Source organism: Carica papaya, chromosome 7 (genome assembly GCF_054855325.1).
Source record: "Carica papaya isolate Zhongbai chromosome 7, ASM5485532v1, whole genome shotgun sequence".
NCBI classification, from domain to species: domain Eukaryota; kingdom Viridiplantae; phylum Streptophyta; class Magnoliopsida; order Brassicales; family Caricaceae; genus Carica; species Carica papaya.
Genome location: NC_142315.1, coordinates 1,845,377 through 1,869,245, shown reverse-complemented (window position 1 = coordinate 1,869,245; position 23,869 = coordinate 1,845,377). Strand labels below are relative to the sequence as shown.

Below are 23,869 nucleotides of genomic sequence, written 5' to 3'. Positions count from 1 at the left end.
TCCTGTTTTCCTTAATCACTACTCAGTTGTAATCTTCCCTTTCCCTTAACTTGAGTCAATAAGCTGTTACTTATAATTTTAAAGCTGATTGTGTTCGGCTGGTCAAGTTGTATGCCGGCTATTTTATTGTCAGGCCTAGGAGTCAATCTAGCAAAGTTTGCTCCCTGATGTGGAACATATGGGAGAACAATGATTTTGTTAAGGCATTCAGAATAGGAATAAAAAAAGTCTAAGAATCTTCTCTCTTAATTACCTCCAATCACTCTCCCTCTCTCTCTCTCTCTATATATATATATATTATCTCTCTCTCCTTCTCCTATATATTTATATAGATGTATCCTCTCTCTCTCCTTCTCCCTCTTCTTCTTGTTCTGACCACCCATCATTATACAAGGAGGTTCATAAGTCAGGAGCCTGACCCAGCCATGGGAGTCAAGCACCTACGGAGTGATGCATGAATAAGGGGTATACATGACACTTAATCATATACATGAACCAAACTACCAATGGTTCATATTCCTAATTTAATTAGTCCTCAAGTATCTCATGAGTTTAAAGAAAATCAGTACAAAGGAAGGAAAAGATTAAAAACAATCTTTGACCTAATCAGAAATATTTCCCTACTAAAGATACAGAGACAAGCAAAATGCAATCCTGAGATAACATGCAATAGATTAAATCACAGGTCACTTCCTGAGACCTTCTCTAACTGATCTTCGTTCCTAATTGGTAAAGCAGACAAAGGATCAAACCCCTCTCTAGTCAGGAAAACAGTGTGTGGTTGCTGGTAGGAAGAGCTCAGACTTGACTCCAGTATCTGGTGTGTAAGCACCAGCTCCTGTTTAGAATAGGATGCACCCATACCCACCCTTTGCCTCTTTGAGGATCTCTCACCTTCGGGGCTGTCAGCTGGGGATCCACCATGGCATCCTGAATCTGGAGTCAGGGGCTCATGATGGGATGAGAAAGATTCCTCAACAGATAGGCTCTTGTCTGGGGCCCGGTCTTTCCCAGCCTTTTCTTGGACAGGAGACTCGGAAGTAGGGCCAGGGGTTCCAGGATCATTCTTAGTGTCAGAATCTAGACAATTGTCACCAGATACTGGGGCTGACACTCCAGATCCAGGTGCTTCTGCAAGAACTCCACTAAGTCGTTGTTGTTCTTCAATTATCTTTTTTAAATACTTCCCTTGGGCTTCTATTCGTAACTGAAGCTGTCTCTGCACCTGTGTATCCAAAAAGATGAAGAAATCACCAACTTGCAAGGGTTCCGGTTGTTCATGCAAACTGTATCAGGTGAGAAATTGTAAAGAGGATACGGTTCTAAAAAATTCATTAATGTTATCATTAATGAATGCCCCCTTTCTTCCCTCCCCAACACACATGCACACACCTGCCTCCCACTATAATGACCACCAAAAGAACAATAGATTCCGGCAAATTCATACTGCTTTATCTTTCTGCACTTTTTTTCGAAATATAGAAATAAAAGAGGTGTGAAGTAAGAGAAAACAGCAGTTGACGATGAAAAATTGCAGAGATGAAACATGCCTCTAATTGCTCATGCAGCCGCTTCTGCACCTCCATTTGTAGCTTGAGGGCTTCAGTTATTTGCATTCCACTGCAACCAAAAAAAAAAAAAAAAAAACATATCATCATCCCAGTGAATAATTAATCTGATAGAGTTGATGTTTTTCGGATAATCTGATTGACATGATCCGACAATTTGGAGTAAACCAAATATTATATCATCAAATCATCTGGCTTTTGCTATAACCTAGTCTGACAACTGTCAACTGAAATTTAAAAGAGGATGAAGAGAAAGCCCCACTTACGATGAACCATCCAAATTAGAAAGCATATCCCCAGTTTCTTTCTTGTCAGTTTTTTTCCCTGAAAATAACTCAAGATTACATAACCAAGAATTTTATGAAGGTTCCATTACCAGAAGTCTTTCATTACAGTACAAATAATATGTACATAAAAAAACAGTATGTACTTAGGCCAACTGCATATTATTGTCCATGTAAATAACCATTAATATCACATAACGTACCATCAGAAGAGGAATCAGGAAGATATTTTGCTAGTCGATATTTCTGGATGCATCATAAAGGCAGAGTTAGAAAAATGATAAATATGAACCAAAAGAATTGACACATTAAGCACCCAACTTAAACCCTCAACCCTATCAAGTGGAATCAGAGGACAAAAGGAAAAGGTAGGAGAGTTTTGATTAGGATGGACCAAACATTTCTTTACCTGTAAATGGCTCTTCACATGATATATTGTTAAACCCTGTACACCCATCACTCTGAGCACACCTTTTGGTGTAGCCCCTGGAGAGAAATAAGAAACTTGGTTCAATATTTTAGGCTACACAAAATTTCATGAATTACTGTTATTCAGGAGAACTCTTCGCAATCAAGAAACTGAATAAAGCTGTCAACTTTGATGCTTTTATGTATACTTCCACAATCTTGCTCTCAAAATGCTATGGCTAAGAAATTTAGAATAAAAGAGAAGTAACTCTTGTCCAAAAGAAAATATCAGTAAATGTAAGGATTAAGGATCTAATGGATAAAGTAGACTCACGGTCTGGACCACCAAGCTGTGCCACGGCATCAACAAAACGCTCATGAAGCTCGTGTGTCCAACGCAATCGCTGTTTTGAAGCAAGATTAGCATTGTTGTTGAGATTGTTTCCTCCGTTGATCGGATCCATAGAATCTGCACCACACTGTAAATGCTGACCATGAACTAACAGTTGTTTCCGACTAAACTGGAACCACGAACACTCTATGGTTGCTACATTATTCAATCACAATAATAAAAGAAGCATTCTGTAACTTTAAGATACGGTGCAAAATTGCCTTGTTTCAATCCAGTCAGTAAGATCCATAACTTCTCATGCTAGCATTCATGACCCCAGCAATGTTAAGTTGAAGGTAGGTATTAAATCAGGATTTCATCATTAACATCGATGAAGGATGAACTGATAATAAAACTCAGAGATACAACAGAGCAAAAAATAGCTGTTATCCAATTAAAGATATTCAATAGTTGAATACTTGGAACTAAGAACATGAAGATCTTATCTAAACACACGCAACATTATTGCATAATTGCCACCAGGAAAAAGTTCACAAGAGAATTGCAAATAGTTGAATCAAGAGCATTGTTTTCTATAATTGCTGAAAGAACTGGTATTTAAATAGATGAGATATAAGTTTTCCCTACCAAAAAGTTCATAAGAGAAATTATAATGCTGCATGCATACGGACAAATGGAACATAATGATATGATAAATGGAAAATGGGGTAAGTCACAAACATCACAAATGCAATATGTGAGGCAACCTTTGACTTGGGAAAATTTTGGGCAGCAATCAATCAGAAAGATTTTTGGAAACAAATAACAGTATGTTCAGAGGAAAGATGCCTACTGCGAGGGACTTGCAGCTGTCTTTCAGAAATTTACTTGAACAAAGCCGTTTCATACAGAGCGGCATTAATAAGAAACTGAGATCAGTAAATTGGGTGGTCAAGGGAGAAAGATATGATGCAATGAGAAATTATTATCTTGTGGCATATATTAATTTAGAATCAAATTTCCATTAATCGCTAAATAAAGTCCACTAATTGTACTACCAAATTAAATTTTCCATTAAAAATTAATGGAAACGTAATAATACATCAGTCTGCAACCCCCCTACTCTATAATTTCTCTAGATGCAACAGCAAAAAGTCTCAGGTTGCAACTCGGAAATTATCCTAACTAAAGCTTTCAGAACACTCCATGAGGTTCAGCTGAAACTATCGTTAGCATTTATCAACTGGAAGTTCGAAAATTTGAAGAACAAAGCATTATTTTTGCATTCTAGGGCTCCATAACCAAAGTGAAGAAGAAATGATCTCCTGTGTAATTCGTGATCGGGAAGAATCAAACGCAATAAGACAGTAATCACAAATTGGGAGAAAACTACGAAAAGAGTAAACATCAAAATTAAGTTCTGAACCAAAAAAGATGAACAGCAAAAGCTGACTTATGATGACGACGACTGCCAATACACGAGAAGATAATCGGAGAAATTCTATTGCAGACTGTAACTAATTGGTTCTAAATAGAGTCATCGCGAACAAAAAATTGAAAACAAAAAAGAACTCGCATCATTAAACGTTACCTGATGAAGATTAACGAAAGAGTAAGGGGATATAAGTTAGTACGATGAAGAAGGATGAAAGGAGAGAGGGGTTGACAAAGAAGGTAATAAACACGACCAAAAGTAAAGGAGAACAAAATGAAAAATCAAAGAGCGGAATGCAGAGAAAGAAACAAGGAGCAATGATGAAGGCAGAGACATACCCAGATCTATCGCTATCATCCCAATACTCCCTCGATTGTGGGAGCTTCTTCTCTCTCTCTCTCTGGTTTTCTTACCTCTACCCAACTATATATAAATATATATGTTGCAGGAATTTATATAGTAACGATGTGATTAAATAAAGCTGAGAAATTTTGGAGAGGGAAGGTGAAAGAGAAAGAGGGTATTTGGAAATGGAGCCGGGGAAGAAGAGAGAGAAGAAGACGGACTTGACCAGCACCACCCAGTCACCCACCAACACCATCTTTCTTTTTCTTTTATTACTTCTCTCTTCTCTTTTATTTTTTATTGTAATAAAATTAAATTCTTTTTTCAGATGGGAAAAAATCAAGTTTTGTTTTTATACAGAGGCTGCCTATTGTCCACTATTTTTTATTTTTTTAAAAAGGAAATTACAAAAAAAATATTTACAGTATTTAAAAAATTACAAAAAAAATATTTACAGTGTTTAAAAAATTACAAAAAACTATCCAACAAAAAACTTAGCTCTTAATAATCAAGGAGTGAATGAAAATAAAATGAAAGATACAAAATAGAGGAAAGTGGCTTATAGACAGAATCTTCTCTGTTATATTCCCAACTATTCTGGCAAAGCTCGTCTCTTTATATATATATATATCACATACACACACACACATATATATCCACACATTCATGTATGTGTATAATATAAATATGTGTTTTTGGATTTTCTCATGTCCTACTCTCCATACCTGCATTGTTTTGTTCTTCCTTTGGCTCCTCCTCACTGTTCTTTTATGCACGCATGGTGAGGGATTTTTCTAGTAAGCAACAACTACATATGTTCTTGTTGCCGCATGGACTTAGAAGAACCAATTCCATATGTTCCTCCGCCAAAAACCCTCCTATGCACTTCTTGCATTAATCCACTGTTTTTATATTTGTCATTCATATTACAGGAGAGAATTATTACTTATTATAAAAGTTTAATGTATTATGGTGAGTCATAGGAGTTTTCATATTTTGATTAGGAATGAAAGATTAGATTGAACCCAGGTAGTTTGTCACAGGGAGAGAAGCCTGAGGATTGGATTCACAGAAGGGATGATATCTAGAAAGGACATGAAAAGTTAATTTTAATTTTTGCTTTAGCAGATAACAAAATAATTCCACCCAAACAAAAAAGAAATTTTGAGGTACCCACTTTTTGTACTTTGTTACCAAAAAACAGATTTTTTTTAAAGAGCTTCCAGATGATACATACATATATATGTATGTATTATATCAGCAATAAATTTAACACACTCATTTCCTCTGGTTATAACTTCTAAGAATTCTTGATCTTTCTCAATATTATTATATTTTCATTTGTTTCTCATAAATTGTATTGATTTATCTTAAAAACTTGATTTCAATTAGAATTTGATTATTCACGACGTACAAAAGTTCCCACTAAACATCTATAATCGAATAGTTAAAACATCCAATTTATAATCGATGACTTTATAAGTTTAATTTGTATTGAACGCAGGTCAATAGGATCTAACTTATAAAACTTAACTTTGTATAAATAAAATCTCATCGTGTATACATAACGAATTAGTATAATATATTCATATAATAAGATAAAAATTCATTTTATTCGTTACTATTTTAGTTTATATTATATTGATAAATTAGTTTAGAAAAACTAAACCCAGATCCCTAGCAAGCATTTCCTGCATTCCATGAATTCAAATAACAGTAATCGCCCAAGAGGCAGCCAGTCCCACTCATATAATATACATAAAGCATTGCCAACTAGTTGGGTATACTTTACCCTTCAGACACCAGCACTTGTTTCGAATTCCAACTTTCCAGACCTAATCAAATTAAACCAAATGAAACCATTACTGCTCTCTTACATGAACTTCACATTATAATACCCATAAAATATGAATCAACCAACCCAAGAATCTCCCCTTTGTCATCATAAGAAGTTGATTTTTCAGTTTTGATGTATGCCACAACCAGCAGTTCCTTGGGGACTTTGAGCGGCTACATTCACCTCCTGGCTTCTCATCTTTGTGCCACTCCAAATCAACGATCCAGTTGTTGTGTCCAAATTCATTATCCTTTTGTTCCCTCCAACCAGGGGTCCTTCCATGGTCAGTCCTCGTGGACTCTCGTGTGATGTTAGGCAGCTTTCAGTGGAACAATCAGTTCTCTGCTGATGAATACCAGCCGGTACTTCTTCTTCTTGGCCATTCGCATTACCCACCTCGGTAGAATGTGAGGAGTAAAAGCCAAGTGGGTCAAGGGAGCAATTTCTTGCCATCTTACCCGCTACCCCAACACACTTTTGGTTTTCTGAGTCTGAAAGTGCACCTCCAAGAAATTGATCAGCAAGCATCTTACAAGCTCTCTCAAGCATAGTTAAGTATCTCCGTTCAGCATCCTGCCGGATCTGTAGGTGCTTTTCAGCCTACATTGAGAAAGCAGCAAGATTAGTCTTCAGAATAGAACCTTACTTTGAGCACATGCCAGACTTAGGATTCATTCAGCCTTGGCCAAGACGTGGTCAGAGCCGTGGTCAGAGCCAAAAGCAATCAAACCTACATAACTTCTGGATAATGCCATTTGCTTCCTATTCATGAAAACCATCATCTGAGAGGATATAAAAGAAGAAAGGTCTCATGAGCACCAAATGGTAATACAAGTTACCTCAACCTGCAGATGTAATTTACTTTGCACTTCCATTTGCACTCTTAATGCCTCCTTGACTTCATAACCCCTAAACATTGTTTTCTTGCGTAATTTAGTAATTTCAAGCACTGTTTAAGAGATTACAGGTGGCAGAATTTTGAGATTTCACAGAAAAGGAAAATGGAGATTCTTACTCATGTACATCAGAAGATGGCAAATTTGGAGAAGAATTACTTATTCCAGGGCTTTCCAAAAGGTATGAAGCTGACATTCCTTCCACAAAAGGCAGAAGAGTTCAGTCTAGATTTGAGATTCTTGTAAAAGGATTGGGCAAAGTTTTTGGAGATTAAATTGTTGATGTGGTAAGACCACAAATAGAGTTACTCAGAGCCTACCATCCTTAGGTGCCTCACCCATATCTTTCCCCGATTGCTTACCCAGTCTGTATTTCTGTGACACAGATGATCTCCAAAGGTCAATAATAAATCCATGAATAACACCAAAAAGAGCTCAGTTTCATGTAGAATTCCAACATTTGACCTGTGATAACAAAAACTTCAGTAATGAACAGAAACCTGGAGGTGACTCTTCAAGTGGAAGAGTGTTAGTCCCTTCACATTCATTGTCCGCATGATTGCCTTTGGTGTTGCTTCTGCAGTTATTGCACATTCTCATCAGCATATAGTAGAATTCTGATTCATAAAGAAGACTTTCCCCACACTTTTTCAAAGAAAACTTCAGAAAAAAAAAGCCAACAATTCTTTGATTTGTCAATCCAAGTTGGACGGGGGAGAGATGAAGAACATGTATTGAGCCTTCAAATGGATGATGTGACTTTGTACTGAAGAAAATAGCTACTATAATTCGGGCAATAAAACTCGGAGGTATTACAACTTTTACCAACTATCTCATCCAATTGCAATGATGAAACAAGTTACTTCCACCACATACATTCATGCGATTGACACAGACAGGAAATGATACTTCTTTTTCCCATGGTGGGATTGAGGGTAAGTTTCCATGCATACAAGTCAAACAGACTGAATAAGAAAGAAGAAAATAAGCCACAACAAGAATGGCGCCAAAAAACACAATTGACTGCCACTTGGCACTCAAACCTGAAAAGTTAGAAAGTGAGGTAGAGGTACTAATCGTAACTTGAAATTTAACCAAATAAAGTCGAGATTGTCCTCTGAAAAAACAAATAAAGTTGGATTTACTCATCAATGAAAATTATTTTATAAGAAGCAGGCACCGCAGGGCACGCAGAAGGATAGTTCAGTGTAGATTGTAAGATAAAAAATCCTACATTATGTCTTCTTTTATCCTCCCAACATTGTAGCCAATACTTTGCAAATGAAGACTAGTAGAACATCCACCAACTACTAATACAATGTGCTTGAAACTATTAAAAAGAAAGGGCCTTTTGATCTTTGCAAAGACTCCCCATCGGAAGGTCACTACCCACGGACAGTGAACTCAAATTTTCACATAACAAAGAGGAAAAAAGTCTTTGAGTTAGCAAATTAGGATGGGACTCTTTTCTACTCTCAAATATATTTCTCTCATAATCCTCATATATAAAACAATATTACATGCTAATACTCTCTCATTGGAGTTAAGATAAAAGACTTAACTGATATTCACACCCGAAAGTTACCAATACCTCATGGGGAGTTAAATTCGGAGTAGTTCCATCCTACATTCCCGCATCTTTACATATACTACTTGAAAAAGGTTCTAAATGGATGTTTGATCGTGATCAGCTAAACATCATTAATCTTTACAATTAAAAGGCCATAGAGGTTATCAGCCCATGATACTTAATAACTCCTCGCAACGAAAAAAGAAAAAAAAAATCATTTTTAGCTGTGACTAATCATCTCTATTCATCTTTGCCTAAATGAACAACCTATTGACAACATATACAAATGTGCACAGCCTCCATGACCCCAAATAAAGATACATTTCAGGAAAAATATCGTTTCCTAGGACATTCCTATATCTTAATTCTTAGGGACATTGCTAAGCTCCAAAAGATGAATATTGCACCTTCTAAATGAGAATTTAAGGGCTTAAAGACACATCCTTCATAAAGAAACCCAGAGATCATTCATGAGAAAATGTTGTGTCCGTTTACAGTAGTTCAGGGGAATAAATACAAACATCCAAAGAACGTTTGAAATGTAAGTTATGAGAAAAGGGGGGCTTTTTAAAAGCATATGGTAGCTGAGATGCAGAACCTTCTTATCTGATTCTAATTTCCCTTATAGTAAGCTAGAAGCAGGGAAAAAAATAGTAAATCTGAAATATATGCAGACAAAAAAAGAAAAAGGCATGAAGCCTTATGCTTCACTCAACAAGTCTCATGAATAATTTGCATCAATTTCATGGTGAAGCCAAATCTAAATCTAACATAAGGAACCAGTTCCACGGAAATCTAAATCTAACATTAAAAGAAGAAGAGCAAACAAAAAAAAAAAAAAACAATCACAAAAAATGCAGTAGAGAGGAGAATAAGAAACAAACTGTTAGGGCCACCAAGCTGAGTGACAGCATCAACAAATCGATCATGAAGGTCAGCGGTCCAGCGAAGACGAGGCTTAGGATCCGAAGTCAAGACGAGGCATGGGTCTCCGCTTGGTGGACGATGAGCATGAGTATGACCAACTGGTCCTCCCACCATTTCTTCGTGACCGACAATCCCACTTTCATGGCTTCCAATTACTCTTCCGTACATCTTCTCCCTCTTATTCTTCTTCTGCAACTTCCTTGTTAATTTGCTAAATCATTATCATTACATGGGGAAGACGAAGAAGACTCACATGCATCCCCTGATTTCCCCAATTCCAAATCCCGAAAGACGCAGAAGCAACAAACTAGATTTTCACCCTCACCCTCTGCCGTACTTCTCTAGTCTAGTAATGGTGACAGTCTAGGCTGCAGTGACGGTAAAGTTACTAATAATAATATTAATATTATTTCACCAATAATTTTCTTTTTTGAAAAAAGTAATGAATCAGGAAATTATGTACAGCGCTGAGTTGAGAATTCAGATGCATAGAACCGCCGTACCTCTCGGCTTCTGGTCGGAAGTTGTCCCCTTTCCCCTTATATATATATATATGTATGTATATAAATTTTTTAAAATTTAAATAAATTATCACCATGATTTTAAGTAAAATAAATTAATTGTTCTTATTATATTAAGATTTAATATTTAATTTTATAATTTTTAAACTTAATAAAAAATAAAATATAAATAACTTAGAATAGTTTATATAATTAGCTGCAAACCAAAGCCCAACCCGTTTTCATTTGGCCCAAGAAAGGCAGCCCGCCCCAGGTTTTGGAAGAATGAAACGACACCGTTCGGTTCTTTGGGGAAGGACAAAAGCAAACCTCATGCTCTATTTCTCTGTTCGGGCTCCAGGGAAGGAGAGAAAAACTGAGTGATGAAAGAGAGGGAAGGGAAGGACAGTGGAGAAGCAGACTGTTGAGGTAAACGACAAGGAGCTCCGGAATCATGCTAAATCAGAGGTGTGTTTAGAGTGATAGAGAAGAGACAAGGAAAAACCTCGCATGGTGAAATCAAAGAAAAAAATACGTAGGTTGTTGCGATGATCACCAAGAATTTACAGTGAATGAAAACGCGCGGGAACTCGTGGCGGAGGCAATCTGAGCTGGAGCACGCAAAGAGAACACACAATCTCACGGTTATCAGAGGAGAGCTTCAAAGCGATTTGGGAGGTAGATAGTCTGGTGCGAAAAAGATCATCGTTAACTGAGAGAAGATTGAGATAGAGCCGGAGCAAAAATCACAGAGACGACTTGGGAAAGGGGATTTTTAGAGAGAAAGAGAATCGTGAAGGTGAGGGGAAGAGTTTAAGGTCTCGGGAGCATGTTAACAGGGGAGATTTGGGAATGAAGAGAGAAAATTGTGAGAGTGTGAATGTGGAGGAAATCAGGGAGCAATCGAGAGCTAGAATCAAGGGAGATAAAGAGGAGGGTTTTGGAATTTGACAGAGGAAGCAGCTCAAAGGCAAAGGGTAGACCACATATTTTTCTTCTTCTACTGTTCATTTCTCGCTTTAGTTGTTAGATGACCATTTTGGTTTTTCTGTGTTAGGATGAATTGAGTTAGGAGTTGGGGATTTCTCATGTAAAAAAATATGTTGATTGATATTTGTTAATAGATGTTAAAATTTAAGTTTTCATAGAACATATGTTTATATATTAAGAAGAAACAATTTCACTGCTTCTCACATTCTATCGTAGCACCAGGTTCACATCAGTTTGGAATTTCATACGTTATATTTCTTGCGAAGAAGCGAAGGACCAAGAAGAATTAAGATAATGGAGATTACAGAGAGTGAAGAAAGTATACATGTTCCAAGAGGAGGACCCATATATTTCCCCAATATGATCGGTCCTCTCACCAGCCTACCCAGTTTCCAGGCTTCTCTCTTCCCTCAACTCCAGGTATCTCTTCCTTCCGTTGTTCCATTCATACTGATCTTGCTTGTTCTTTCATTCCTTATTTAATCATAATCACCAAAAATTTTGATTGACATGCAGGATCTGGAGAGTCTATGCGTGGATTCCTCTAAAACCCATGTCAATCATGATATATTGTATATGCTTTTATTATAACTACTGTCTTTTCTCTCAATTTTGCCTTTTTTAATGTTTATTGTGAGTATTCATGAGGAAGGAAGAAGTGGTAATTGATGTGCAGGGTTGACGACCTCAAAATTTTTACTGATGAAGAAATAGCGGATATGGCTTTCAAGGAAGCTTTTAAGGTTTATGGCTGCCACAGCTTGTTTTATTTGTTAATCACAAGGATTAGATTTGCTCATCTCAAGAATTTGTTTAATCGGGTTGATTACAGGGCCAAGATGATGCTGTAAAGAATTCTGGACAAGCTTCAGAGGAGAACCCTTGTTCAAGGTATGCAAAATTCTTCTCCAACCTGTTCCCATTATTAGCAAAATTATGTACCTAGATTCCTGCCTCCATCTTATCTTTTGTTAGCAAACCGGATCCGTCCGTAACAAATTTGCTGCAAGTTTTGTCTTTTCTTTTTAGGGAGAGCTTCCGACCAGCCTGCCACATTTTTAATTATATAGGGTGGCTTAGATTTCCCTTTACCTGTTGAACATAGAATTGCTATCCAAATTGGATTCTCTAGAACAAAAATGTATAAAAAAACACCTATTTTTCCATTAGTTGAAAATTTAGAGGATTTTGTGTTGAGCAAGATGATCTACATATTTATTCAAATGCATTTGTGTCAATGATGATATCCTCTGAGTAAATTGTGGGAATAAGGTTGAGGATAAGTGAAGAATCATATGGACTGTCACATCAAACTGCTGGTTAAACCAACTTGATTTGCCATTAAATTTGGTTGGAGTTGTGGTTCTTGATAATTTGCTCGTTCTGTCTTCTATATACTATGGCAGATTGTTATTTCAAATGATAACATATGATGGGACATATATTCACTTGTGTTTTTTTCCTCTAATGAACACATTAGTACTCTAGTTACTTTAAGAAATAAATTTGATTTTGCTGTTTTACAGAATAAAAGAAAGTCATAAAGAATTGAGCGATACAGATGAGCTTTCAAAAAGCTGCGAAAGAGAGAAGGGTTCAGCTTCTTCTAAGTATCCAAATGGAGATCCCCCTGGAGCCAGTAATAATGGAATGTTGACTAAGAAGTCTGCCAAGAGAAGTCTCATGAAGAAAAATGATCAGCCTATTGAAGTATGTAGCATATCCTGCTATATTGTGTGTGTGTATATGTATATCTCGTTTGATGAATCATGAAGTCCTGCAATTTCATCGAGTAATAAAGTTAGAAAAATAAGTTGTGATTATAATTGAAACGACTGAAACAGATATAAATTAATATATGCTCAAATGCTGAAAAAATCAAAGTTCTTTAAATAGTAAAGGTTTCCTCTGATTATCCGGAATGGAAATCGAGAATTGAATTCACTGTATAAGTTATTGCATCTTTCTTAGAAGATACTATCCCGCCACTCGGACTCGAATGGAGATGCCCTACTACTGCTTCCTAAATATGTATTTCTTTGACTGCTGCTAGTGTGTTTCTTCTGGTTATTAATGCAATATTTTTACATTATATTTTGTTATCCAAGCAATTTTGAGAATATTTATTATCAAAAGAGTTTTAGAAATTGGATCCTGGACCAGTGGAATATGTGATACTCATTCTTTGCTGTTATTGGCTTCTGTATGTAGATGTTACTGTTTCTGGCTCTAAATATGTCTTGTGCCTCTGCTCTGATTGAAATGTTTTCTTTATAAATCGTTTCAGTGGATGCAATTTTTTTCATTTGAAGTTACTTATCCTCCAGTCTTCTTTCAAAGTGAGGAAAAAGATACCACATATACGTATGTACCATAGATATTTTGTAGAGTGCAAATAGAATGACTTTCTTAATGTGGTTTATTTGGCTAGTTTCAATGTTAAAGTGATCAATTGTATTTAATAATGACATTGGAAGAAGTGTCTGAGGGTCATATCTGGGAAGTTTATCCTCTTTGCAATTAGACATGTGCATCTATATGTTGATCAGTATCAAAAGGTTGCTATTGCCTTGTAATGGCACGTTCCGTTTGCAAAATGGAATATAACTTGAATATAATAATTATTCACTAGTAACAGAATAATGTTATAATGGAATTGCAAATTACATTACAATTTCTGGTTCTAACTTATTATAATACTCGTTGGTAGTATTAAAAGTTGAAACAAAACTATAATAAGTTATAAATTATTATAATAACTTCATGATATTATTTGATTTGTTTAAAGATTCATGTATTTCTTCTATATATTAAAAATATACATACTATATCATGATAAATTGATAAAATTCATATCATTATTTTATTAATAACATCATATGATTAGTGAGTACAGGCATATGATATGCTATACTTTAATACAATTCATCATGATATATCATATGATTAAAGTATTATATCTACTCTATAAAAAATAAAACATTAATCAATTAATTAAAACTCTTCTTGGTGATGAAGGGTACAATAGTCTTGAAAGTAAAATTAGTGAGTACAGGCAAAGATGTAATGTTGGTTCATGGCTCTTAAACCATGAATCAGGATTATGACTTCTCTACTAATCATAATTACAATGCAATCTTGATTCAGCCAACCAACTAATGTAATAAGTCTTTGAATTATTAGTACAATTTTTATCAATTCATGCTCTATACAGTGAACTAAATATGTTGTAAGTTTGTTGCTATGACAAGTTTTTGCGAAGAGTTATTCTTTTTTCTATAATGCAGGAGGATTATATTGTGAGGGTGGAGCAACTGGCAAAAATGAGAAAAAAGCAGGAAGAAGACAAAGCAACTGCAAGACTACATTCCTTAAAGTCTGTACCACATCATATGCAAAAAAAAAATTCTTGATGCCTCTCTTCTTTTTATGCTAATAGTTGTATCTAACCTAGTTTGGCAGCAGCTCAAAGATCATTGAACTTGCTGCTCCATCATCAGAGAAACTTGAAAGATTAGAGTCCCTTAAGTCAGCTAAGTATGCAGCGAAGGTGTGCTTGAAGTTGCTTCTTATTTTAATCCTTAGCTGACCAATATTTGAGCCATGATGTGACTCGAATATATGAAGATGGTTTTTACTTGCTGAATCTGACTGTTTGCTTTGTCGAAAACTTCTTAGTCTCTCCTTTTTCATTTGTTATGTTCTTCAATTTTAAACAGATGGCGAGGTCATCAAATATTCAGGAGCAGGTAGATGTCCTGAATTCTGAAGTTGTTCTTTGTGTTGAGATCTACCATAACGTACGGAAATGGGTGAAGGTATAGCATCATACACAGTTTTTGCTTGCAAACCTTAAACACAAGGAAATGGCGTAAAGTGTATTTTCTTTCTATGGTTATTGTTCTCTAGGAGCTTATAGTATATGGAAGAAAATATTTATGATTCTTTTATGATTTTTTCAGTTTCATTTCTATTAAAACAAAAATCCTTGCCCAAAATTTTCTTTCAATTATAATATCCGAGTGCCTGTTGTTTTTGAAAAGAGAAGTTTATTAACAACTTTTGTTAAGGATGTATTCCTATATTGAAATATTGAAAGACTTAAAGATTCTTTTCATTTTTCCCCCTTGTCTTGTGGGGCGGAAGGATATTGAGGTAGAAAGGTAAACGAAACTTTGGCATAAGATTTCGGACCTGGAGGTTATTTACCTTTACATCGGAGTTGATTGAGCATAAATGATCTTAGTTCTTAGCTAGTTTGGATGGCTAGTTGATGCGTGAGCTCTCATGTCTGTCTGAAAAATGTTTTGCTGTTAATTTTGGCATGAACCTAAGAAGTTAAATGTGACTCCTGGAGGATTGTCTCCAATGTTGTTATGATAAGTTGTTAGCCTGCACTCTTCTCCTGTTACTACTGTTCAGTGTCCTCTGCCTTTATTATTTAAAAAAAAAAAAGAATGCCTTTACTCTGTCTCAATTTTTGAGTTTTGAAGTATAAAAGAGCTAATAAAGTTTTATTGTGTTGGCTGGAATGTTTTTGTTATGTCTGCAACAATAGAAAGACGCTCTCTGCTTCTAAAAATATATTCTGCTCCTGTTGCTGATGGGGAATCCAAGATCAACAATGCAATTTGAACCCACACATGTAAAATTAACTGAAAACTCATTCCTTAAATAAATCTTTCCTGCTTAAGACACAAACAACCTTTGATTGGAACTAAGAACACCACAAAAGTTATTTTCATTAAGTAGAAACCAATTTCTTACTCAACAGTTGAAGAAAAACCTCACGAGTTGCTAAAGATGGATCTTATCTTATATTCTTCCTAAGATGTGTAGAAGCTGAAAGCCTGAAATTAATTTGCTAAAGTATATAAATATCTGTTCTATTATGTCTTGTACTATGTGCATTAAAGTTTCCCCCTCATTGTTCAGTTATTGTTATCTTTGTGAAATTGTTATAGACCCAAGAGTTCATGGTCCTCGGCAAGCAAATGTTGACTGAATTGAGGGACAAGATTTATTGCTTGACAGATGAGATGATGAAGAAGGCAGGAAAGCATGATCCTTCAGGCTACTTTCTTATAGAAGTAAGGACCTCTGTGACTTGTTCCTTGATGACTCAGTTGATTAGTTGTGAATTTATCTGATAAAAAACTATTATTCCACAGGATGTGTTTTACAATGATTTAAGGGATCCATCAGCTATAGATTATACCGAGCCCATTTTTGATTGGCTTAGGAATTCACAGGAGGATGCTATGAGAAAATGGGAAAGCATCCTAACTGGTGAGTTACAGAGAAAGCAGAAAGCAGTTTTAGGTGAGGTAACAGCCTCCAACCTGCCTCAGTTCGAGGCTGCTGACATGCACAAGACACAGTTTTGTGACTTAAGATTTCGACTTGGTGCTGGATATCTCTACTGTCATCAGGTACAGATTTATAAAGCTTCTTTTCTTTCTCTTTAGCGCCCTTTTTTCACACTACTCACTAATTTTGTCGACTAATAATAGGTTATTTTAGTACAAGGTGATATATATTATTTATTCTTGCACTAAGTAAAAGTCGAACCTCTGACTTCTACTTGTGTGAGATGGAGAAGTACTACTTTAACTAAAGATTAGGTGTAACTAATAACGAGACTTGATAAAAGACTTTTTAGCATTTTTGTTGAATCATATATGTGGATGTTAAAGTTCATAAGGATTTTGTGTTAAATATTTGGTTTGTTTGATGGGTTGTGAAGGGAGATTGCAAGCACACTCTTGTGGTCCGAGACATGAGGTTGATTCACCCGGAGGACAATCATAGCCGAGCTGCATATCCTAGAATCATATTTCAGAGAAAACCACGGCCAGAGAAATGTGATGTATGTAAGATTTACAGAGCTGTAAAGGTGACTATTGATGACAAATGGGCCCAGGAGAACCCTTGTTATTTCTGTGACTATTGTTTTTCCCTCCTCCATTCCGGGACGTACACTGATTTTTCTGTCAACGATTATTTGCATGATTACTGAATCCTCTTAGCACAAAATCTTACTGATGTTTGAAATTTACTCCTGAGACCAATGATATAATTGGCTGTTGCTTGTTTTTGATCGTGACATAGCCATTGTTCTATTCTATCATCCACCACTGTGCATCCCTTGGTACTAACTCAGCAGCGCATAAGAGGTCTGTTATAGTATTGCACTTTAAGCATGTACATATTTTAAACTTCTTAACACTTAAACAGAGTTTAATAAAAAAGTAAGATGATTCAAAACAATGGTGTTTAAAAAATGGTATGCAAATATAATAAGAATATGAAAAAATTAGAAGGTTATATAATGTTAAACTTATTAAATATCAAACAACATTTTTATAATGTGGGATCAAACATTAACACAATTGTTTATGAACATTAATATGTTCAGGAGTAGCTTCCGTCAGTCAATATCTCAATGTCTCTCTAGGAATGTGGTGAACCCAACAGACGAAGTAGCCAGCACAAGAGTTACCATTCCGGTAAATATGAGTAATCTGAGTATTCAGGTTTTTGATTCGACCTTTTCCTATTCTACCATATTCCAACTTCACTTTTGATCAGGTTGGTATACATATATATATATATATACATGCACGTCTTGAAGACTGATTTTATTTATTGACATTTGGATTTGGTGTTGATAGAGGGGATCAATTTGATTATGTAGTTGGAGTCTATCCAACCTAGATAGTTGAAGATACTAAATATACTCTTTTGCCAAGACTTTATGTTTTTTCACCTTTACACTCTTATAGGATCTTATGGCCTGTAGACATTATATGATAATCTAGTTCATACACCTTTTTGTTCAACTATTATTTTTTACTAAATCGTAGCATCATTCCAACATGCTTAAAAATATATCAATGAGCTATAGACATTAAATAAAATAATAATAATAAAATGGTTAATGTATTTCCACGACATGAATGAGATTCACAGGGTGCTATGTAATGTAACATGGCTCTTCTGAGTTGAAGATTTTGGTTGGATCAAGAAAATTAGGGATTCACAGTGGTCTCAGGCGACTAGCAGAAATGATTGAAGAGTGTGTCAGTTTGTGTGTCTATATATATACCATGAGCAAGGCAATTGATCACAATATTGATCCTGTTTCAGAACCTATATCCATGCAAATGCTTAGCCCACCTTCGAGCTAGGTAAGGATCATGGTATTCCCAATTATCGGCGTTGCTACTCCTCCCGCCAATGATGCTGATCTCCCTCCCTGTGACTGCCTCACACCCTGCGGCATTTGGTTCCCTCTTATCGCTTAAACTCACCATAGTTTCCCCTGTTCTGATGCATTCATCAACTCCTCCTTCGACATAGCTATACCCAACTCGAACATCTCCACAATCTTCAAACTCAAGCAGGATTCTCCTTTCTTCACTGCCTCTTAGCTCTCCAAGCCTAATGACCCGAGCTTCCTCCCCAATTCTTAACTGGATTTCTCTTACAACACCTCCCAATAGTCTCCCTAGGAAATCTTCAAATTCATGCATAACAAATCCATTTGAAGTGCCAAATCCAAATCCTACATGAAATCGATGGATTGGAACTGGCACTTGCATGTTGATGGCATGGTATGATCTGGTAGGACTGTCTGATAGGTGCAGGATGCAAGATTGCAGGTTCTTATGCGCACGATCTTCAAGTACTTTTATTCCTTTCTTGAGGCCTTCAATTGGATCTGCCTGTCCTGTATAGAATAGGCGGTCAATGACTTGTAATGCTGTCCGCTTCCCATAGGAAGTCATGCGCCTTAGAGGGAAGACACGTGCTGCAGCGGAAGAGTAAGTTACTATGGCCAAACGGTCAATAGGTCGAAGGGAGAACACCACTAGTGCCATGGATTGCTTGAGAAGCCTCAAATGTGGCCCATTGGGGCTTGCAACCAGCACCAAGTCAATTGCTCGTGGATGTGCCAGTTTTACAGAGAGATAGGCAGCTCTTCTATTTGAGGCAGTGCAGGCATAGGAAGGCATTTGACTATCTGTTTGTTGTGATGAAACTGATGATGAGGGGCTGGCTATGTGATGATGACGGCGATGATGATATGGGTTGCGCTCAGTCCTGCTCATCTGCAAAGTTGAATGTGTACATAGATGGTGATGAAGGCTGCAGGGCTGAGTTAGGACTGAGGGTGGGAGAGGGATGAGAGAGAAATCCAAACGAGGATGATTGTGTGTATTATCAGGCTCGATAGGGTCATCATCATCATATCGTACAGAGCGCAGGAAGGAGCGCCTGTGGACCCTGAAAGTGGCAATGGAGTCATCAAGGATGCGAAAGACGGGATCATTTTGGTTGCAAGGGAGGGAACAAGCTGGAGGGTTTAGATTGCGAGGCAGTTGGGTCCAATGGGCACGACAAATGGGGCAAGTGACACTACCATGACGGACATTGGATGAGATGCAGGCAAAGTGGAATGCATGAGAGCATTGGGCTGTGAATATAGCTTGCCCTGGGCTGCTTTCTGTACTGTAACTCAGAGCTTCTAGACATATTGCACACAAGCTCTGCCAGAACAAACAGTGAGTAAACATATTAGAGACAAATAATTACTGCCATGAAATTTTGATAGATGAAACATCCTCAACCATCATTCTTGGTTCTTTACTTCTTATACAACCTCTAATTTCAGAATATGGTTTACTAGCCTACTTTTATATTTTATGGTTGGGGATAGAAAAGAGTAATAATGTTTCTCTGGAATGCTAGTAAACTTAACTACTCAATTCTTTGAGCTATTGCAGTATTGCACTTGAAATAGATAAGAGATTAGGATGTAATGAACTTCCCAGCAGTCCAAAGCTACCTACGCAACAGTTCAAGAACATCACACAGAATAGTAGTAATACACAGGATACACAAGCGTTAACTTCCGTGATAACTAGTCACTCTATACACGACAAATAGTATTTAAGAATCAGTAGACTGCAGTTTTTACATTTGCGTGAAGATCCATAATGCAAGTTCCAGTGCAAAGACTTAGGGACACTCTCTACATCAGAAAATGTTTGAATTTTTTTTATCCAATCTCATAACTAAAGATTAGAACCGTCATTGTAACAAGAATCTCTAAGCTACGAGCATATTAACCCAGAAAATTCACTTTTTTTATTTTCCTTTCAGATTTTCTTTCGATTTTAAAATATCAAGTAAGAACTGCAGTAATCTGGAATATACATGGGAAGGCGAAAATAAGAGAAAGTGGTGGAGTGGCGAGAAATCATGAGTGCACGGAATGATGGAAAGTGGGACCTCCGTATCATAGCGGTTCCATTCTCCAATGCAAAGGCCATAAGTAATGAAAACCCATGCCTGGAATTTCCCGAGGTTGTATGATTATTCATGAAATTGCCTCATGGGTTTGTTGTATGAAGTACAGAAAGGTTGTAGAGATTTGAATTTATGGTGTTATTGAAACTTTAATAAATAAGCAAGTGGAGCAGCAAAAGAAACAGAAATCCTCGGCCAGTGTGAAAATCACTGAAGGGAAGAAAGAGGGGGACAGTAGCTTGTGGGAAATGAACGAAAGCGCATGGGCATATATACATATATAGCACAAGTAAACATGAGATCCCACAGGCATAACTTGAATGTCATTGGATTCCAAAACCCAAAGTTCAAAAGCAACACAAGAAGTGGATACGTTAATTACGCAATCCAACAAAGCTTTTGTTTCATTTTTTTTTTCTTTTATATAGATAAAATATAACCATCAAAAGCAGAATCATCGGATGGCTGAGCTGAAGGCGGAAGAAATGGTAGTGTTGTATCATACCTTACAAGTGACATTATTAGTGATGGTGGATTCTGCTTCCTCTGCGGTTTCCTCTTGTTGTAGTGAAATGCTGTTAGGGTTTGAGGGAGACAATGGAGAAGGCGCCGAGATCTGTTCATTAACAGAGCTGGAAACGTCATCCATTAAAGCGTACGCACACATATATATACACACACACACACTAGGCATACATGTATCTATCTATAGTCCTCAATTCAAGCAGACAAAAATTTCAGCAAGAATCTGAAAATAGTAAAGAAATGTAAGACTAATTAAGCAAAAGAGTTTTCTGTTTCCTGGATTTGTTTCTTTACCAGAAAGTAAAAGGGGGGGCAAAAGAGAATTTCCCAAATTATAAGAAGAAAACAAACAAAAATGTCGAATCACGCAAATACATAATCAAACGCCACAATGAAATCCAAAGATAAAAAAGAAGAAGCAGAGCAATGCGGAATCCGAAACATAAGAGATGAAAAAAAGGGAGGGAACGAAGGAGAGAAGCTTACGGAAGGATCGACAAGAGAAGAAGAACGCTTCCTAGAGAAGGAACCGCATGCAACTACAACAATTTTCTTCGCCACTTTCCTCAGCTTCGACGACGCACCTCTTACCCCCATTCCTCCTCTCTCTCTCTCTCTCTCTCTCTCTCCCTCTTCTTCTTCTTCTTCTTCTTGTCCCACCTGTTGCTATACTAAACAAAAGCAGAGAACTCAAAGAGAGAGAAAGAGAGGGAGACAAAAGGTGCGGTGCTGCAGAGTCTGCAATGTGTCCCCAGCTCTGGTGAGAGAGAAAGAGTTTTGCTTTGGGTTCAAATGGTGGTCTTCTTCTTCCTCCTCCAGCAGCAGCAGTCAGCAGCCTGGTAAGTTGAGCGTTCCTCCATTTCTGAGTTATTTATATTCAATTATTACGCATCCGGAGGCAAACCGTAACTCCTCATAGACCTTTTTATTAAAAAAATAAAATAAATATTTTTTTTACGGCTGCTGAAGACTAAAAAGGGGTGGGCTCCACCTTATTACATAAGAATTTTTTACTTTTTAAAAAAATTAAATTAAATTTTATATATTTACTATTTATTCCCATAATTTTGTTAATATTTTGTAATATATATATATATATATATATGCTAAACCATTTTAGATACAAACCCAAAAAATAAAATTGTAATATTATTCTTATAATAATTATTATTACAATTATTATTTTAAAAAATACAAAAAGAAAAAGAAGTGGGGAGCAAAGTGCAAAGCAGAAGAAAAGAAAAAAAAATGTTGAATTAGTGGGCCCTCTGCACATTTGGTCCAACAAATAATTTTGTAATTTTAAAAAAAAAATTAAATAGTTGGAATGTCTTAAAATATGATTTTTATATAATAAAAAAATTTTAAAAAAAAAATTAAGTATTTTTGGTTTGTAGTGAATTCAATCTAAATCTATTATTTTATTATTTTATTTTTAATTATTTAATATATATAATTTATTATAACTCTGTGAAATTATAAATTTAATATATAATGAAAAAAAATATATTTATATTTAATAATAAATTTATATTTCATTATAATCACTCACCAGGTCATGACATAGTTAACGTTGATGTTTAAATAATATATAAAATACTATAGATCGTAGACCATAAATTTTTTAATTCATTCTGAACCTAAAAAAAAAAATGAACGAATTAGTTAAAAATAATCAAATAAAAGACATAGATCATAGAGAAAGTAATAAAAATTTATAGACGGCCTCTTACTCTTATCTTATTCTTATGTTATTTATCCGTTTTGTTTTCACTATTAATAAACAAAAAAAAAACTTATTGTATCGTACAATAAAATTTTTTATCTCAGAAAAAAATCAAAGAACCTATCATTTGAATGAAGTAAAGTAAAATTTAAAACCAAACTTATGGATCGGGGATAAATAGATTTATTTATCTATGATCGAATTATATTTGTTCGATACAGTATTTATCAATATGATTGTGAATATTAAATATAAAGAAACGAATAAGAATATAAAAAAAAAATAGACAAGCTTAATCTTAATCACTTTGTTTTGTTAGTTGTTAATAGATTTACAATGAAAAAATTATATTTTTTAAGACCAATTACTTCATTTATTCACTTGATTTTTGTTTCTATGTAATTTATATCAATGAAATTATATCAATAACAATAAAATCTATTTTCGTAAAATTAATTTTTGCTCATTATACATTATAGAAGATTATATTTTCTAATAGGAATGGAATACTAAATAGGAAGACTAAATAGGTATGAATAGAGCAAAAAAGGAGGAAAAGAGTAGAGAAATCTTTATACAAAGCTATATACGAGTTATCCACACCCTTTTTTTTTATTTCATTAATTGACTTTCGTTTGATTAAGATTAAGTTCCATACAAATCCTCTGTCTTCTTTGAAATATCATAAACAGTTTCTATCGGTTGAGTACATTTTTTAATAAAATCTAAAATTACAGAAATATTTAAATAGATTTGATTATTTATCGAATAATAAAAACTCACTTTCTGAAGATCCCTTACTTCTTGTCGAGATCGAACATCAATTGCAACGATTCGATAAATGGCTCATTGGGATAGACGTAAATGAATACTACCTCCCCTAGAAAAGTATAAGAAGTTTTCTCTTTTTACGGTTCGAGAAAAAAAATGATTAAAAATTATATTTATGTTTAAAATTAAAATATCAAATAGATTCATAAAACCATCAAATCAGTTAGATATTTAAGTCCTAATTTCTTCTTTCGAACTTGTCTGCTTGCAATATTGTAAGAGCTACATGCATTTATCCTACCTTTCGTGTTTGGGATGTTCTACTCCAAGATATAATTGTATTTCTTTTGAGTTTGAAATGAATTTTGGCTTTTAAAAAAAAAAAAATTTATATTTTATTTATTACAAAAAAATTAAAATTATGTCATTATTAATATGAAC

General features: G+C 35.4%; 3 protein-coding genes across 6 annotated transcripts; 1 reads left to right on the top strand and 2 right to left on the bottom strand.

Annotated features, from left to right (window-relative positions):
- Nucleotides 1-485: 485 nt before the first annotated feature.
- LOC110817766 (uncharacterized) lies at nucleotides 486-10,102 on the bottom strand. The gene is made up of 13 exons (XM_088207755.1): nucleotides 9,559-10,102; nucleotides 7,605-7,681; nucleotides 7,425-7,479; nucleotides 7,224-7,302; nucleotides 7,048-7,117; nucleotides 6,335-6,808; nucleotides 4,365-4,449; nucleotides 2,595-2,729; nucleotides 2,262-2,338; nucleotides 2,056-2,098; nucleotides 1,835-1,892; nucleotides 1,551-1,620; nucleotides 486-1,225 (listed from the first exon to the last, which is right to left on the bottom strand). Exons 1-13 carry the CDS (start codon nucleotides 9,767-9,769, stop codon nucleotides 680-682), a joined length of 1,980 nt encoding a protein of 659 aa, XP_088063881.1. The 5' UTR covers nucleotides 9,770-10,102; the 3' UTR covers nucleotides 486-679.
- A 323-nt stretch (nucleotides 10,103-10,425) lies between these two features.
- SRD2 (snRNA activating complex family protein) lies at nucleotides 10,426-17,213 on the top strand. 4 transcript variants are annotated; one of them, XM_022046428.2, is made up of 12 exons: nucleotides 10,426-11,078; nucleotides 11,358-11,511; nucleotides 11,608-11,663; nucleotides 11,768-11,834; nucleotides 11,924-11,982; nucleotides 12,618-12,801; nucleotides 14,379-14,467; nucleotides 14,554-14,641; nucleotides 14,811-14,909; nucleotides 16,056-16,181; nucleotides 16,263-16,523; nucleotides 16,838-17,213. In XM_022046428.2, the coding sequence occupies exons 2-12, from the start codon at nucleotides 11,386-11,388 to the stop codon at nucleotides 17,108-17,110; spliced, it is 1,428 nt and encodes a 475-aa protein (XP_021902120.2). In that variant the 5' UTR covers nucleotides 10,426-11,078; nucleotides 11,358-11,385; the 3' UTR covers nucleotides 17,111-17,213. The 4 variants fall into 4 exon arrangements, with proteins under 4 accessions (XP_021902120.2, XP_021902119.2, XP_021902121.2 ...); XM_022046427.2 differs by having other exon boundaries at nucleotides 10,427-11,078; nucleotides 11,308-11,511; XM_022046429.2 differs by having other exon boundaries at nucleotides 10,428-11,078; nucleotides 11,314-11,511; nucleotides 14,557-14,641.
- A 784-nt stretch (nucleotides 17,214-17,997) lies between these two features.
- Nucleotides 17,998-21,834, bottom strand: LOC148252872 (putative E3 ubiquitin-protein ligase EDA40). The gene is made up of 3 exons (XM_088207461.1): nucleotides 21,418-21,834; nucleotides 20,912-21,022; nucleotides 17,998-19,643 (listed from the first exon to the last, which is right to left on the bottom strand). The coding sequence occupies exons 1-3, from the start codon at nucleotides 21,526-21,528 to the stop codon at nucleotides 18,237-18,239; spliced, it is 1,629 nt and encodes a 542-aa protein (XP_088063587.1). The 5' UTR covers nucleotides 21,529-21,834; the 3' UTR covers nucleotides 17,998-18,236.
- Between the last annotated feature and the right edge of the window lie 2,035 nt (nucleotides 21,835-23,869).